A 16969-nucleotide genomic window follows, 5' to 3' on the forward strand; every position below is an offset into this window, starting at 1 on the left:
CTCCCTGCCCCTCGTCAGCCCTGCAGGGGCAGAGGCACCGTCAGAACCAAGTTCACATCCGCGACTAACAGTGACCTTGTGCTTTAAAACCCTCTGTCCCTGGACTGGCCCTTGACCACCACTTAGGAAACCAAGCCAATAAAAGTGACTTTTTTTTTCATTATAAAAACCCTTTATAGTCATTTCATGTGGGTTGGAAACCACAGAAATTAGGCAAAAAAAAAAACCCAGGGGGACAAATACAAACGAACAGCACAGCGTCTCCCCAACAGTTCTCTGCTCTCTGGGCAGCAGGAAGGAGCCAGGCCGGCACTGGACAGTTGTTCAGGACGGCAGGGCCTGGCCACAGGCTGCCCGGCTCAGCTCTCCTCCTCGTCCAGGGACTCCGAGTCCATCCTCAGCCGCTCTCGGTCCAGCCACTCCTTCCCGGGCCCATCCAGGTCAGGGCCCTCCCTCACGGTGCTGGGAGGGGATGGTAGGGGCAGGGTGAGCAGGCCACCTGTCTGTCTGTCTCCTCCTACAGAGCCCACTTGCTCCCCCTGCAACCCTGCCACACACAGGCAGGCACCGTCGTTCCCCATGGTGGACGTCAGGAGGAAGCCACCCCACCCACCACCCCAAGTCCAGGCTCAGGGCAGCTCTGAGTTCAGAGCTCCCTCCACAGGGCTGGGGGGGTCAGCATGTGGGGCAAAAGTCCCTTTGGTCTGGACCCCACTGACAGTGGCTCAGACACTGGGGTACCTTCTCCAGAAATGGGCCCTGTGGCCGGGGTGACACTTACTCATTGTGTAACAGGTCTTCGGAGGAGCCACCCCCCAGCCCCTCCTCCGAGTTCTGTACTTGCTCTGGCTCCTTGTCCTCGGCACTTTCCCCCTTCTGGGACGCGGCCTCGCCGTTCACGGGAGCTGCGAGGTCTGTGGGAAAGAGGCTCATGGGTCATGGCAGGGGGCTACCATCGGGGACCCCGCAACCCTGTCTGAAGAGCATAAGCAACATGTGAACCTCAAAGGCCCTCAACCCCTTTGTGTCTCTGCTTTCACCGTTCCACCCAAGCCACCAGACACATGGGGACAGCAGGCTGCGTGTGGGGACAGCAGGCTGCATGTGGGTCCTTCTCTAGCCAGTCCCTGACCATGCAGCCTGAAGATGCGAGGGGCTGGTCAACTAACGGCCCGCAACACCGGGAAAAACCCTGCCACGGCCAGATCCAAGAGACAGAGGAAAAACACGGCCTCTGCCGTTCCTGAGCAGCCTCGGCTCTGCTGACTCCCTGTCAATGCCCACCTGCCAGGCTGCTCCAAACATCTCAGCAGGACCATGTGACCCCTCCGTCCCCGGAAGTTACGCCCTCCTGGACCAACAGCCACGGCCCTTACTCCTCTTGGCTCACCCGTGGTCATCCCTCCTCCCAGACCTCCATGACCGCCTGCTCCAGTAACACTCGCACACTTGGCAGCACACACATGGCCTCTCAGACTACCTGACTCTGAGGGTGGTGCCTGTGAGCAGCACAGGCGTGTGTGGCCCAGGCGCCGGCCACCTTGTGGACACAGCGAGCCTGCATGGCCAGTGCCAATGGATCGTGTCCCCAGGCAGTCTGAGGGGAGCACCGGCCCATGCTCAGGGCCCTGCTGGCCACCTTGGTCCCTCGAGCTCCTCACCAGTGCTCGCCTCGTCCTCCGCCCTCTCTGTGGGGGCCTCCTCTCCGGCCAGCACTTCCTCAGCCTTCTCAGCCTCGGCCCTCTCCTTCTCTGACCCGGTTTTGGTCGCCTTCTGGATGGCCTCGATCTTTGGTCCCAGGACCCGAGACTTGAGCCGGGTGTAGACCTCCGCCGCCTTCTCCATCACCTCCTTGTTGGCCTTGTAGCGGCGGATCTGGCTCACCAAGAGGCCTGGCTCAGGAGGTGCAGCCGCCTCACCCCGGTCCTGAGACCCTCCCTCATCACCACCACCCCTGGCGGTGCCTCCCATGAGCACAGCTTCCTCCTCACTGACCACATGCAGCCCAGCTCCCAGAGCAAGCCCATGCCCCCAGCCCCTTCGATCCCTTGGCCCTGCCATACCTTTTTCAACGTGGCCACGACATCCGTATTCTTCTGAAGGATCTGTGAGGTCACCTGCAGGGTCCCTAGTTCCTCCAAGGCATTCAGACACCTCTTCACATCCTGCAGGTGGAAAGTGCAGTCAGCAGCGTCAGCATCTAGTTGAGGGGATTCTTGGGGCCCAAGAGGGTGGGGAGGGACACCCTGGGGCTCCCTCTATGGGGAAGGGCCAAGTTACAGGGAGCCGGGGACAGAGGGAAGGACCAGGACTCACGTGGCACCACCTGGTGGAGGTGCAGAGAACTACGCCCAAGAGGCCAGGCTGGGCCTCATCTGGGGGGCACCCACCCCGGGTAGGCTGGTTTTGCCTCAGGGTTCTGAGACCTCTCAGGAAGCTCCAGCAGTCAGAGGATGGGGGACCTAGCCGTGACCTCTGTACCCCAAGGAAGGTCTCACCGGATTGTCAACCTTCAGGGCGAACTTGATCTCGCTGTGTAGTTTCTGTAGCTTCTCCTCCACGGAGGGCTCTGCAGGTAGGAGAGCAGGCAGCGCTGGGCCTGAGAGGAGTCCCCGCTAACAGGAGCCACTTGCTCTTCCAGGGCCGCCCCTCGTCCCTCCCAAAGACCCCAGGCTGCAGCCAGTGCTGAGCAGCCCCTCACCTTTTTTCTTCTCAACCTTCCGGTCTGGTGGGAACCCTTCTGACCGCTTCCGGGTCCGCTCCACCTTCACAGGCCTGTGGAGAGTCAGTCGTGCCCTTAGCGGGCCCCTGATCCATGTCCCCACCAGGGACCAGGGGCCTGTGAGGGGACCTGTGGGTGCTGCAGAAGGAAACAGTCAGTAGGCCCCGGAGGCCAGGAGGTGGCGGCTCAGGGCCCACCTGATCCAGTTGAAGGCAGCGCCTAAGGGGACCAAAAAGATGCCTAAGGGGACCCAAAAAGATAAGTCCTTCCTCTAGGAAGTGGATAACAAATTTCTTTTTTTTTTAAACACATGAATCCAGGGTCAGTGCTTAGTTACATAAACCCCAGCGCATGAGTTACTAGAGGTTCTGATCCGATGCTAGGAAATAGCAGCAGACACGTTACTGCAGCTCCAATTCCATGTCCTGCTCAGCGGTCTGGGCCAGGTCATCCTCTGCAGGCTGATCCTGGCATTGTGGGGTAGGAGCAGCCTCTCTGGCCCCCACCCATCAGATGCCAGGAGCACCCCAGTGTGACAACCACAGGTGTCCCAGATACAGCTTGGTGCCCGAGGGATAGGGTCACCCAGGGAAAGGCTCCTGCACAACCTGATGGAGTCCTGAGAACCAGATTCTTCAACTGCTTCAGTCTCCAAGACTGACTTTGGACCCCGGGGCCTTCCCCTGAGTTGTGGGGACCCCTGGAGGCCATCGGGGGGGGGCAGCATGGGACCAGACCTGGCTCGCGGCTTCTCCTCAGAACGTCCCCTCTTCTCCTTCTGGCTGGGTCTCCTCGCAGGCTCTGTGCTCTGTGGCTGCAGCTTCTTAGCTGATTTCTTCACCTGCAGCAACCAGGGAATGAAAGGGCTGGAGCAGCGGGCAAAGGGGACTCTCCAGACTCCAAGCTGTCCCCTTAGAGACACAACTCAACACACCCTGCCAGTACCTCCACCTGGACAGGAGCTGCTAGACCAGGCGGGATGGACCTCATGTCCAGCCCATCCCCCTGCAGCAGCTTCTCAGCCCTGAAAGGACTACCCAGAAGTGGGGGGCCCCACTGCCTTCTTCTGGCTGGCTGAGAAGGACACTTCCTGTGCCAGGGCACTTGCCCCCCCTCCCCCCACTTTGTGACAAAAAGAAGAGTGGTAGAGAGAGGACAGGGCATTGTTCCCCTCCCTGATCCCTACAGAGTGGGCTCCTAGGCTCACACCAAAAGGCAATGGGCCCAGGAGCTCTGATTCCTGGGCTCAGGCTGGCCTGTGAGAGCCATGAAGCGGGGAGCTGACAGTCACAAGAGGCCTCATTGCTCCCTCACTCACCCACAAGCCATCCCCCAACTCGGCAGCCAGAGGGCACCCATGAGCACCCACGCCATCTCTGCTCACAGTCTTCCAGGGCTCCCACATAAACCACCAAGTCCTCCAGAGGGCTACCTGGCCCTGCATGAGCTGTCCCCTCCCCTGGCTTCTCTCCCTCGCTCACTCTGCTCCAGACACAGGGGTCTCCTCACTGTCCCTCCAACACACCAGGTACAGTCCTGCCCCATGGCCTTTGCATGTACTCTGCCTCTGCCTGAAAGTCCCTCCCACAAGTATCTTCCCAGATCTCTCAGTTCACTCACCTCCTTACTTAAGGTCAGCTGCCCACCTGCAGCCCATGAGGTCCATCCTATTTGAGATGGAAGCCCTGTCGCCCCAGTGTCACCCAGCCCGCCCCCCAAGGCACTGGCGGTACCCTCTCCCTCCGGTGTCAACTCATCAGCAGGGGCTTCCTGTATTTCCGGGCCGCCTTTGCTGCCCCGTCTCTGGTCCTGGCGCTCAGGACATACACAAACATACCTCTCTGTCCAGCTCGGCCTCGGGCTCCGAGTCGGAGGAGGACTGTGGGCCCCGACCCCGGCCCTTGCGGCCGCGCTTCTTGACTGGCTCATCGTCGTCCTTGAGCTCCTCGCCGCTGCTGCCCGCGCTGCCCCCAGGCGCTGTCTCCCCGCGCTCGCGCTCACGCCGACGCTCCTTCTCCTCCTTCTCCTGCTCTCTCAGCCGCCGCAGCTCCTCCTCCTGCTCCCGGCGCCGCCTGGCCTCCAGCTCGCGCCGCCGCTCCTCGTCCCGGCGCTTCCACTCGCTGATGCGGTCCACCTCGTCGCTGTCGCTGAGGGCGCAGGCCGGTCAGCACACCGTCACTGGGCCTCGAGCCATACGCGCCCACCGCCTGCGCCCTGCCAGGGCCCTGCATCCACCTAGTGCTCCCCATCCAGGGCCCCGCACCCACCCGCCGCCTGCGCCCCTCCCAAGGACCTGCACCCACCTGTCGCTGCTGGAGCTGGTGGGCGGCCGCTCAGGCTTAGGTTTCCGCCCACGTGGCTTGGGCGGAGGTTTCTCGGCTGCAGAAAAGAGGGGTAAGCTCGCCCGCATCATGGCGGGGGGGCCATCTCTTGGAGAGCCTCCCCCAACCCCACCAGATCAGGCCCAGACCCCGCGCAGCACCCCCAATCAACCTACCTGGCTTCCGGCCTCGCGGAGGCTTCTTGACTGACACTTCCGAGTCCGAAGAGGAAGAGGAGGAAGAGGCGGAGGACGATGATGGCGACCTCACCGGGGGCACCGGCTCAGCCTTGGCTGCGTCCGATTCTGCTTTGGAGTCCGAGTCTGATGCAGAGGGCGCCTTCTGGGGGAGGCCGGGCAGGGTGAGAGTAGCTGGGGGGCCCACCCCTCCCCCAAATGGAGACCCTTCCTTCTGGCCCGGAACCAGGAAGCCCGGCAGCGCGGTTCACCCGGTCAGGGTGTCGGCACCCCTCTGGACCGCCCCCTCCTCTGTGGGTGCAGGAGACACACTGAGACATGCTGACACCCACGGGTACGTGCACACACAGCCCACGCTCACACACAGACACACACTTGTACACACAACACACTTGTACACGTGCAGACAGGACACCTGCTTTCACACACATGTATGCAAATTCTATTGTACATATAAAACACACTCCAACATACACACATGCACATACTATATCATGTCCACACTCGTACACACACACTGGTACATGTGCACACCTGGACACCGTGCTTGTATACACATGCTTGTATACACACAGGTCCTTCCACATGTGAGAACACAAACTGCTACATACACATTCATGCACACACCATACCCATATAAACATATTCAGGTACACACACCACATTCACATGTGTGTGCGTCCGTGCACACATACACACACACACACTCTCTCTCCTCTCTCTCCCGGGGCCCCTAATAGCACTCTGGCCCCTTTTCAACCCTAGCATCTCGTTTCCAAAACAGGCTTCTAAGTCCCTTTCCAGGGAGCAGGGTAGCCTCCTCCGGGGAGGTGCTCTGTGCACACTGTACTTGGAAGCCACAGAGCGAAGCCAGGAGTGAAGGTGAGGCAGATATCAATGGGCTCTGGGGTCTCCCTGGGGCTATGGCCTCCCCTCCTCCAAAAACAGACCACCCCTAACAGAGGGCCGTGGCTGCTGACCATGGAGAGATGCGCAAGGAACTTTCCCAGGCCACCATGTGGGAAGGAAACAAAACCAGACCTCTGTACCTTTTTCTTCCGTCCTGGAAGGGGGCCCCGCCGTGGGGCCCGGACAACAGGTTTCTTCTCAGGAGTGAAGTCCTGGGTGGAAAGGAGGGAGCCGGACATGGGGCCCACAGGTAGCAGGCCCACACGCGGCCCCGCCCGAGCATCCCTCCCCTGTGCTCTCACTCTGGCCAGCTGCTCACCTGGTCACTGGTCTTCTCTGACTCGGAGGAGCTTTCCGAGTTCTCCTCCTCAGATGGAGACATGCTGGCTTGATCCAGTTCGCTGGAGGCCTTTCGAGTTCGTTTTGAGACCGACATCTAAAAGAGGAGCAGCCCAAATGGATCAGTAACTGAGAAAGGCCTTGTGCTTGATGGAGCACCCATAGCCTAGGAAGCTTTGGGAGAGGGAGGAACCCCTTTGAGAATCTGATAAAAACCAGGTATACTGAACCTAGACATGATGCTCAGTGAGAGAAGCCAGTCACAGAGGACAAATACGACCCGATTCCACTCATGAAAAATTCCTAAAGGACTCAAACACATAGAGACCTGGCAAAAAGACACAGACTATCCCCCCTCCCTGTCCCTGCCAACCATGGGGAAAGGAACACCAAAAATGAGCTAGGGTGCTGGGTAACAATGAAAGAGGTTGTCTAAGTGTCTCCCTAGTATGGGGGAAAAGGTAGTGCAATAATGACATTCATTTAATGCAAAGATGAAAGCAAAAAATAAAACCTGAATACATATTAACCTACAAATACTGATTTCTCTCTAAGGGGTAGGATGGGAGGAGGACATTTGACATATTTCTGTTAAGTCCTCCAACAACTGTAAACAGAAACAACTAAGACTTTAAAAAAACAGTGCCAAGTGGAGAAGCCAAAGGCCCAATACTGTTAACAATATGTTGGTCAGAATTCATCCATATCAGAGATTACTTCTCAACCACTGAAAATTGAACATTCAAGTAACAGTTAAGGACAAGGAAATGCTTGTCTATTAGGTGGAAAACCTGCAAGACACACACTGTGTGCATGATTGCCAGTCTGTGCTTCACACACACACACACACACACACACACACACACACACTACGTGCATGATTGCCAGTCTGTGCTTCACACTCACACACACACACACACACACACACACACACACACACACACTGCGTGCATGATTGCCAGTCTGTGCTTCACACACACACACACACACACACTGCGTGCATGATTGCCAGTCTGTGCTTCACACACACACACACACACACACACACACTTGATCACACTTGAGAGCTCACAGAAACACAGCAGAATGCTTCCAGTCCTTTGGCACAAGAAGCCCCTCAGAGAATTTGGGCGTTTTTCACTCACTGCTTTATGCTTTTCATACCTTTTAATTTATCTACAATGATCACGGCTTATTGTTATAATTGGAACCAAATATTATTTTTAAAAATCATAAAAAAGGGCCTTCTCTGGCGGTCCAGTGGTTAAGACTCTGCACTTCCACTGCAGGGGGCATGGGTTAGATCCCTGGTTGCAGAACTAAGATCCCACATGCTGTGTGGCAAAGGCAGTAAATAAATAAAAGAATGCCTCACTCCATCAAAAGAATTTGCTGCTAGATCCTAGTTCTTTCACTCTGCACCCGAATATCCAGAAGCAGTCACAAGGCAGAGGAAGGGGTGGGGAGGAAGCAGGAAAGAGAATACATCCAGAAGAATTTAAAACTCACATCCATGCAAAAACTTGTACATGAATGAATGTTCACAGCTGTGTTATCTGTGATGGTCCCCCAGTGGAAACATCCCAAATGGCCAGAAACAGATGATGGATAAACAAATGTGGTCCCTCCACATCCGGGAGCATCTCTCAGCCACGCAAAGGAGAGAAGCCCTGACACTCGTTACCATGGATGGACTCTTAGAACACGATGCTCAGTGAGAGAAGCGGACACAGAGGGTGTGATTCCACTGATGGAAACGTCCAGAATAGGACAATCCACAGACAGAGTGGGGTTGCGGTTACTAGGGGCTGTGGGTAGAGATATGTGGGGACTGCCAAAGGGGATGGGGTTTCTTTTGGGGGTGATGCAAAGTTCTGGAACTGACAGAGATGACGCTGGCACAACTTTGTGAATGTACTAAAAACCACAAGAAGGAAAGGCCAGGGAGGGAGAACAGGCGGCCAGATGGGGCCTCTGAGGAAGAGGAAGGGCCCCAGCCCCCACAGGGCAGGCGTGCCCGCCCTGTCCCTACCTTCAAGGCCACGGCCTTCCGCTTAAGGCCGCTGTTGTCGCTGCTCTTGTCAGAGTCAGAGTCGCTCTCCATCCTGTCACTGGTGGCTGCGGCGGTCACAGCTGTGACAGCCATGACCCCCCGGTCCTCGTCATCCTCACTGCCACCTGCCCGGTCCGCTTCAGCGGCCTCGCTGTCAGAGGAGCTCACCGGCTGGGGGATGGGGGACAGAGACAGCAGGTCACTACAGAGCTTGTCGCACGGACCGCACCCACCGGCTGGGTCTCGAGTGTCAGGTCCAGTTTGCTTGCTCTCCAAACGGGGGAACTGAGGCCCAGAGAGCTCCGAGGGCTGAGGCAGAGGGCGAGATGGACCCGAGAGTGCTGGGCACTGCGGGATCTGAGGGCAAACCCTGGGCCAGTGACTTACGCCTCTGGGCCTCAGTTCCCGCATCTGAGCCATGGGGACAAAAGTACTTTGGTCTCACAGGGCTGTGGTAGGGTGAGACAATGGCGTACTTAGGATCATGCCCAGACTGGTAGGAGGTCCATGGAGGTTTGACTTCTATAAAAAGTATTATTATTCCAAGTACTGATGAGGAGGAAACCAACCTAGGACAGGACCTCTGAGCATGAACTTCAAGGCACTTCTATTTCTGTTTTACCCCAAACATCAGCTCAGGCAGTAACAGCCACGGAAACAGCAAACAGAGAGACAGCACTGCCCCCATGCTCACTGAGTGCTGGGCTTGTCTGTGAGCAGAGCCCAGATGCCAGGCACCGGGCCAGGTGGATGGTACCACCCAGAGGAGAACAGAGTGTGGGCCCTGCCCCCGGGGAGCTTACAATCTGGTGGGAGACCAGCCACGGCCATTTCAAGAGACCCTTTCAACACTGCTGGTGGGAATGTAAACTGGTGCAGCCCACTATGGGAAACAGTATGGAGAATCTTCAAAAAAACTAAAAACAGAGTTGCCATATGATCTAGCAATCCCACTCCTGGGCTTCTATCAAGAGGAAATTGTAATTAGAAAATATACATGTGCCCCAATGTTCACTGCAGCACTATTTACAATAATAGCCAAGACATGGTAAACAACCTGTCCATTGATGGATGAATCGATAACGATGTGGCATATATATACAAAGGAATACTACTTAGCCACAAAGAAGAACGAAATAATGCTATTTGCAACAACATGGATAAACCTAGAGATGATCATACTAAGTGAAGCAAGTCAGGAAGAAAAAGAAAAGTACCATATGATATTGCTTATATGTGAAATCTACAAAATGGTGCAAAGTAACTTATTTATAAAAGAGAAATATAATCACAGATGTTAAAAATGAACTTATGATAACCATGGGGAAAGGGGAAGAGGAGGGATAAATTGGAAGAATGTGACTGACATATACACACTATTACATATAAAAGAGGCAACTAACCTACTGCATAGCACAGGGAACTCTACACAACACTCTATAATGACTTACACGGAAAAAGAATCTAAAATAGTATGTATAGCATATGTATAAGTGATTCACTTTTCTGTATGCCTGAAACTAACACAACATTGTGAATCAAATATACTCCAATAAAAACTTTTTTAAAATAAAAAAATATGACAGAAATGAACATACCTATGAAACAGAAACAGACTCACAGACATAGAGAACAGGCTTGTGTTTGTCCAGGGGTGGGGGGATGAGGAGGATTGGGAGGTTGGGATTAACAGATGCAAACTACTATACATAGAATGGATTAATAACAAGGTCCTACTGGACTTCCCTGGCGATCCAGTGGTTAGGACTCCATGCTTCCCCTGCAGGGGTCATAGGTTCAATCCCCAGTCAGGGATCTAAGATCCCACATGCCTCAAAGAACAAACAAAACAGCATACCAACAACAATAAGGTCCTACTGTATAGCACAGACATGAATGAAGCTCTCCTTAGGAACCAAAGAGGTGGGTGTGGCTGGGGTGCAGGGCAGAGAAGAAAGTGGCAGGAGAAGGCACTTCCCTGGTACTCCAGTGGCTAAGACTTCGAGCTCCCAATGCAGGGGGCCCAGGCTCGATCCCTGGTCAGGGAACTGGACCTCATATGCAACAACTAAAGATCCCACGTGCCAAAATGCAGATTGAAGATCCCATGTGTGGCAACTAAGACCCAATGCAGCCAAATAAATAAATATTATAAAAAAAAGAACATTGGGAGAAAAAACTAAAAAAGCCACATTTCCTTGGTGTGATTACAGTCAGGGGTCATGCTAGTCGAGAAAAAAGCAAGGAGGAGTGAAAGAGTATGAGGGTGTGTGTGTGTGGCGGGGTCTCCAGGGTGATGGGAAACACCATAGAAGCTAGGAATTGGGAGCCAGAAGCAGTGAGGGTGTGCAACTGGGTGGCCAGAGGAGGGTGGAGGGCCCAGGTCAGGGCTAAACAGAGGCTGGTCAGTCTCTGGGCCTGCCTGCCTTGCCAGGACCCCACCCGTCCTGCACTGGCCAGAAAAGCATTTCAGCCTAGGAGACGTGAGGCCTGGGTTTGCGTCCCAGTGCAGCACAAACTGGCTAGTGGGACGGGTCCCTTCACCTCCTCTTCCGCCAGGTCACAAAGAGGTATCAATAGGGACCCTAGGTCAGTGGTTCTCAGCCAGGGTGATTCTGCCCTCCGGGGGGGCATCCAGCAATGTCTAAAGACATTTGGATTATCAAGATGGTGGTGGCGGCGGGGCGGGGGGGGGGGGGTCCTGGCATAAAGTGGGTGGGACCAGAGATGCTGCTCCATAGCCCACAGTGCCCAGGATGCCCCACAGAGTGACCGGCCGCAAAAGTGTAAAAGCCCTTGGTCTCAGGCCTCACATTCTAGCTAGGTTCCTTTGGGCAATCCAGTGAATGCTCCGGGCTTCAGTGTGCTCAGCTGTAAAGTGGGGAAGAGGCTGCCAACCTCCCACCCTCACAGCCCATCTCAGCTGGGACACAGCTAGAACCACTCTGAGACCCCATTTCCTACTTCCTGGCTTGGCAGGGGGACGTGGGAACAGGTCTGGCCGCACGCTCCTGGTGGGAGCACACCGAGTAAAGGCTGTCGAAAAGAATGAAGCTGTTCTCTGCACGACAAGGGGGACCAGTTGTGGGGAAGGAAGCCAAGTGGAGCTTTAGGGTTTCCAAAAAGCCAGCTATGCAGGGTGCTATGTGAACACAGAATTTTGGAAGGAAACACAAGGATCTGGAGGCTGGGGCTTCCTTAAGAAGAAAGGGAGACAGAGCGACTGCCCTTTTGTACTTTTCAGTCTTGTACAGGAGTCTGTACTCCCCCCTGAAGTGTAAAAATAAACTAAAAACGTATAGGATGAAAAGACAGACTGCTGGGGCACCCTCAAAAAGCAGCACTTCCCGAAGACTGCTGTGGATGGGCCCCAGGAGAAGTGCCAATGAGGGAGATGAAATGCCTCGAGGTGTCCAGGCCTCAGCCCTAAACCACCACACCTAAACCTCTGGGGGTGGGGCCCTGGGATCTGCATTTTGAAACCAGTGTTCGCTTTGGAAGCACTGACAGGTCTGGGAACCAGAGAGCAGTAATACATTACAGCAACTTCTCAACTTGGGGAGTCTATGTGGGGATGACTGAATATCAGGGCCACACTGTTTTCGAGTTTCATTTCCTCGAGGGCAGGCATCTATCTATTCTGTACTTCACAGGCTGAGGGTGTGTAATAAATACTAAATGGTGCGATGATTCACCAGGAGGCAAGAAGTTTAAGACAAGACTAACTAGAATTTGGGTTGGGGCCAGAAAAGGATCGCATCAACTACCTTAAAGGATGTCTGATCCCTTTACCCATGTTGGGAACGTGCAAAGCCCGGAGAAAGGCTGGCACCAACACAAGGGGAACATCCATCTCCCAGAATCTTCGCAGGAGGTGCAAGTAAGACAGCACACACATGCAGGAAGGGTGGGCCTGCCAAAGCTTCAGCAGAGGAGAAATCCACAGAATGGACTCCTGGGTTCTGGACAGTGCGCTCCCAGAAGACAAGAGGTGCGTCAGTTTCACCTGGGATTCCTGATCCCCAGCCTAGTCTGTGGCCCTCACACCCCAGGGGTCTATCTATACAGGAGGGTGGGCCAGGTCGGTGGGTGGGCAGAGCCACAGGAGAGGTGTATGAAGACCATCTCAAGACCCTGAGCTCTCAAGCAGGACCAAATGCTGCAGAGCTACACAGTCCTTCATTCACACAAACCAGACAGATCCTCTGACTCCCATTTCCCTGCCCACAGACCACACCGGATGTCCATTTCTTCCCTAACAGCTGAGCTCTGAGCCCTGCAGTCAATTTGCTTAGTCTCTTGGCCAACCTGGAGCCCACACCTCCTGAGGCCAGGCCACCCCGCCACCCCCTCTGCATCTCACCCCCAAACACCCAGAGTGAGGCACCCATCCCCCACTTCACTCTCAGCTTCCCGTGACTTTTTTTTTTAAACAAATTTAACTTCAGCTTCTCTAAATTCCCTTTGCCCCCTGAATGTTCAGAAGGTAATTTGGCACTTAGATGTTGTCTCTGTGACTGTTGTTTCTTTCCCACCTCAGCAAGAGTTCTCATTACACCCTTTTCCCGTGTCTGAAAACCTGGCAGTAAGGGGGGAAGGAAAGGGTGTTATTGAAAGAAAAATATTTTTTTCCTTAGAAAACAAAAGGTTTCTTAGCTCTCACAACACTGCTATACATTCAGGTTAATTCTAGAGCTGTGGGTCTGGGGGGAAGAGGGGCGGGACGCTGCACCCCTCCACCTGACTCAAGGGACAGTTGGCAATGCATGCAGATATGTTTAGTTGGCACAACTGGGTAAAGGAGAAGCTACCAGCATCAAGCGGGTAAGGGGCTGTGGGGCTGTGGATGCTTCCCCCTCCCCCACGGTACCCAGGACAGCCCCCTACAGAAAGCGACTAGGCCCCCAAATGTCAGTGGTGCCCAGTGGGAGGTGCCCTGGCCCAGCGGCCGCTCCTTTTTCATGGGACAAGCTAAGACCACCTCTGGTCCCTGGTGCGTGAGTGCCCGCTGCCCTCCCCAGCACGGACTCACCAGAGGCGAGCTAAGACCACCTCTCTTCCCCGGTGCACCCGTGCCCGCCCCCACCCCCGCCCCGACTCACCAGAGGTGCGCTAAGACCACCTCCGGTTCCGGGTGTGCGCGCGTGCCCACCACCTCCCCAGCCAAGGACTTACCAGAGGCGCGCTGTAGCTGGCGTGGGGGTTGTTCTGGATCTCCCACAGGCCCTCATTGAAGCCTTTCCTCTTGTTGGGCTTCCCGTACTTGTCTTTACACTTGTCGTAAGGGAACAGGTCCTTGGGTCCCAGGAAGGCTCTGGAGAAAGGAAACGCAGGGCCGGGCCCTGTGAGCCAGGCCACCCTGGAGGCACCAGGTGGCAAGACGCCGACCCCAGCGGGGGACACTTACGTTTCGTGTGTACCAAAGAAGAAGATGGGGTACTTGTTGGGCGGGGGCTTCACGGCACCGTCGGCGATGTCATCGATCTGTAGGAAGAGACCAGTGAGGGGCCGGCTACGGGGTGGGGAGCAGCTTCACCCAGTGACCCAGGAAACCCCTAAGAAATCGGCTGTTACTTGGAGGGAAGCATGCTGGGGGGAAGGGGCCCTTTCAGGGAGGAAGACGCATCACCTTCTAATTAGGCCTCTGCCTTCTTCTGAGCAGCGCTTCCGCCCCCCCCCCACCCCCCTTCCCCAAGGTAGGTGTTTCACCTGGGCAAAGCCAATAGCTCTAAGCAGCCAGGGGGTGGGGCCAAGCCCAGCTTCTGTGAACTCCCAGGACCCTCCCACGGGACCCCCCTCCCGCAAAGAGGCGATCGGTGATCCGGCTCCCAGAGGCTGCAGCTGGCAGCTCCAAGGAGGCAGAGGGTTGGGGGTGGGCTGCAGGAGACAGGCCCCGAGCATCCAGGAAGTCCCACCCTCTCCCTGCAGGCCCATGGGCTCCAGCAGTTGTCAGTCATCTCCCCACAGGAGGCTAGCAGCCCCTTCCCTTCCAATCAGGTGCTTGGAAGCTCTCTGGGCTTCGAGAGCCAGCTTGGGGGCGGGGGAGAGCGGTGCGGGCAGGCGGAGGAGAGGGAGAAGCTGGTACTCTGGGAGGAAGGGAAGTGCCCGTAAAGTTTCATCACTCTGGTGCCTCCAAGAAAGTAAGCCCGAGCAAATCAGGTTAGTATGGGTTCTCTGGTCCCCATTAATTCCTTCCTGTCCTCTTCGCAGCCTGGGGGCAGTTGGAACCTTCCCTGTCCTCTACCCCAAATATCCTTCCTCAGTTCTCTGGGCCACTCTTCAAAGTCCTTGGGACCCAGATGTCCATTGCAAGCATCACCAAACTGCATCACCCTGAAGACCAGCTGGTCAGGCCTTCCAGGCCTGCTTCTGCTCTGACCTCACCCAGGACCTGCCTCTGAGCCTGAAACCCAGACATCCCGGCAGCAGCACCACCAGCTTTGGACCACTCTCAGCGCTGCCTGGTTAGTGGTCCTTGAGCCTACTCTTGGCATCTCATGGTGGCCTCTCTACAACCAAACACCCAGCCCTGGGCAATGCCCTTCTGCTTACTTCCACCCAGAGGCAGGCAGGGTTTGGCAGGGAGCAAGGCTGGAATCTCCAGGCATCCCAGAGTACCTCCCAGGCCACTCCTGAAGTCCTTCTGTTCCTGAAGAACCTTCAACTTCATCCTTCACCTGTCTCCCCCTCCAAACTCCTTCAGTCCTACGGTGCATATTCCACCAACCCTGGTCCTGGGGTGACTTTGACTCGGGGATGACAACAACCTCTGGCCCCTCCTCCATACCCGCCTGCCCCACAAACAGTGCCTGAAACTTCCCTCTGGAAATCTGGGACTCCTGCTTAAGACTCCGTCAGACCTGGACCCTTCGAATCATCTCTGGATCCCAGCTTCCTCCAAAGGGATCCTCAGAGTCCTCTCGGCCCAACCCCCTCCTCTAACACTCTCTTTCCAGCCTGAGTACCAGTGGCTGGTCTCTGATTCAGGTCTCTCTCCATCCCAAGCCCTCCTTCCCACGCCCTACCCGCCACTCCATGCCCCAACCAGACTCCTCCACCAGAGTCTGGCAGGGGTGTCTTCCCAGGGCACAAGTGCCGAGGGTCCCCCAAACAAGTCTTACTCCAATCTCTGGTCTCTGATGCCTCATATTTTCAAACCACGTTCGCCCACAGCTCCAGTAACCTTGTAAACACAGCCCCCAGCCCTAGTTCCAAGCACCAGCCCTCCTGAGCACGTCTCAACCTTGGCCTTTAACTCCTCCCTTACAGGAACCCTTATCCCTAGACCCCTTCACACGTTTCTCCAGGACCCCCCTCAGAACTTGGCTTCTTGTTGTCCACTCAAAGATATCCTTCTCCCTGGGGCACCTCCTTCCCTTAGTTTGGGCCCTCTCCTCAAATCCCAAATTCCTCAGCTCCCTTCACCACCTTCAAACTTGAACCCCGGTCCATCAAGCCCCAGGTCCCTCAACAACCATGTCCCTAGGCTCTGGGACCCCAACAGCGAGTACCCCAGGCTCAGAGCACCCCACATCCCCGGAGCTAGGGTTCCTCAGGCCCAAGTTCCCCTCACAGCCCAAGCGGGCGAATTCTTCAAGTCCAGGACGCTCACACCTCCGAGTTTAGGTTCGCCCACAACCACTGCGCGAGGGTCCTACAGGCTGGGGACCCCCGCACCTCGAGGCAAGAGGGTCCCCCAGGCCCAGGTTCCCTCAAACTCCGAGCGCGCGGGTTCCTCAGGCCCAAAGCCCCCCAGACTTCCAGTGTGCAAGTCTTTCAGGCCGTGTCCCCTACTGCCCCACCCCCACCCCCCCACTCTCCGTCGCCTGGCCCATATCCCTCGCGGCCTCACCCGGGCCGGCCAGTGCGGGTAGCCCTTCATCTTGGCGAACACCAAGTCCCCGGGCTTGAAGGCGTGCGGCATGCTGGCGGCGGGAAGCCCAGGCCGCGAAAAGCGGCGGCGGCAGCGGCAGCGGCTGCGGCGGAGGCGGCGGCAGCGGGAGGCAAAGCCGGGGGCGGGAGCAGGGCGTCGAGGGGGCGGGGGCGGTGGCCAGGGTAGCGGGTCAGAGCGTGTTTATTGGCCTGCGCCCCGCAGGAAGTCCCGCCTTCCAGTCGTCACGGGCGGGCAACGACGTCGCTCAGAACCACGTGCTGGGATAGAGGCACAAGGAGACCAATGAGAAGAGGGGTTGGAGCAGAGCAAGTTAACGGGATTGGATAACGGGTAAATCCAAGGGGGCGTGACCAAGAGGCCTAATGGGTGGGGAAGGAGGTTATGGGAGGTGAAAGAGGAAAGGTGGGTGGAGGGAAACAGAGGCGCTCAAAGAGTGAAGAGGCGGGCAGCCAGGGTAGAGGGGCGGGCCATAGACCGCCATGGGAGGCGGGGCCTTAAGTAGGAAGCATGCCATTGGATAGTACAGGAAAGAAG

The 16969-nt window shown here is 56.2% G+C and overlaps 1 protein-coding gene across 3 annotated transcripts; it reads right to left on the bottom strand.

Annotated features, from left to right (window-relative positions):
• Positions 1–172: 172 nt before the first annotated feature.
• On the bottom strand, positions 173–16558 carry HDGFL2 (HDGF like 2). 3 transcript variants are annotated; one of them, XM_061150644.1, is made up of 16 exons: positions 16394–16558; positions 13949–14025; positions 13717–13855; positions 8521–8712; positions 6469–6585; positions 6290–6361; positions 5220–5382; positions 5026–5101; positions 4560–4869; positions 3460–3563; positions 2702–2775; positions 2499–2599; positions 2064–2165; positions 1662–1875; positions 782–914; positions 173–462 (listed from the first exon to the last, which is right to left on the bottom strand). In XM_061150644.1, the coding sequence occupies exons 1-16, from the start codon at positions 16463–16465 to the stop codon at positions 360–362; spliced, it is 2049 nt and encodes a 682-aa protein (XP_061006627.1). In that variant the 5' UTR covers positions 16466–16558; the 3' UTR covers positions 173–359. The 3 variants fall into 3 exon arrangements, with proteins under 3 accessions (XP_061006627.1, XP_061006626.1, XP_061006629.1); XM_061150643.1 differs by having other exon boundaries at positions 174–462; positions 5220–5385; XM_061150646.1 differs by having other exon boundaries at positions 175–462; positions 2499–2569; positions 5220–5385.
• Between the last annotated feature and the right edge of the window lie 411 nt (positions 16559–16969).

Source organism: Dama dama, chromosome 9 (genome assembly GCF_033118175.1).
Source record: "Dama dama isolate Ldn47 chromosome 9, ASM3311817v1, whole genome shotgun sequence".
Taxonomy (NCBI): domain Eukaryota; kingdom Metazoa; phylum Chordata; class Mammalia; order Artiodactyla; family Cervidae; genus Dama; species Dama dama.

Bases quoted from the DNA above. Each gene is read 5' to 3' on its own strand.
- HDGFL2 (XM_061150643.1), bottom strand. From the start codon at position 16,465: ATGCCGCACGCCTTCAAGCCCGGGGACTTGGTGTTCGCCAAGATGAAG. The intron at 8,713-13,716 runs GTAAGTCCTTGG...CCCATCCCCCAG, and splicing joins CCAGCTACAGCGCGCCTCTG to CCGGTGAGCTCCTCTGACAG. The intron at 1,876-2,063 runs GTATGGCAGGGC...TTGGTGAGCCAG, and splicing joins TCGTGGCCACGTTGAAAAAG to ATCCGCCGCTACAAGGCCAA.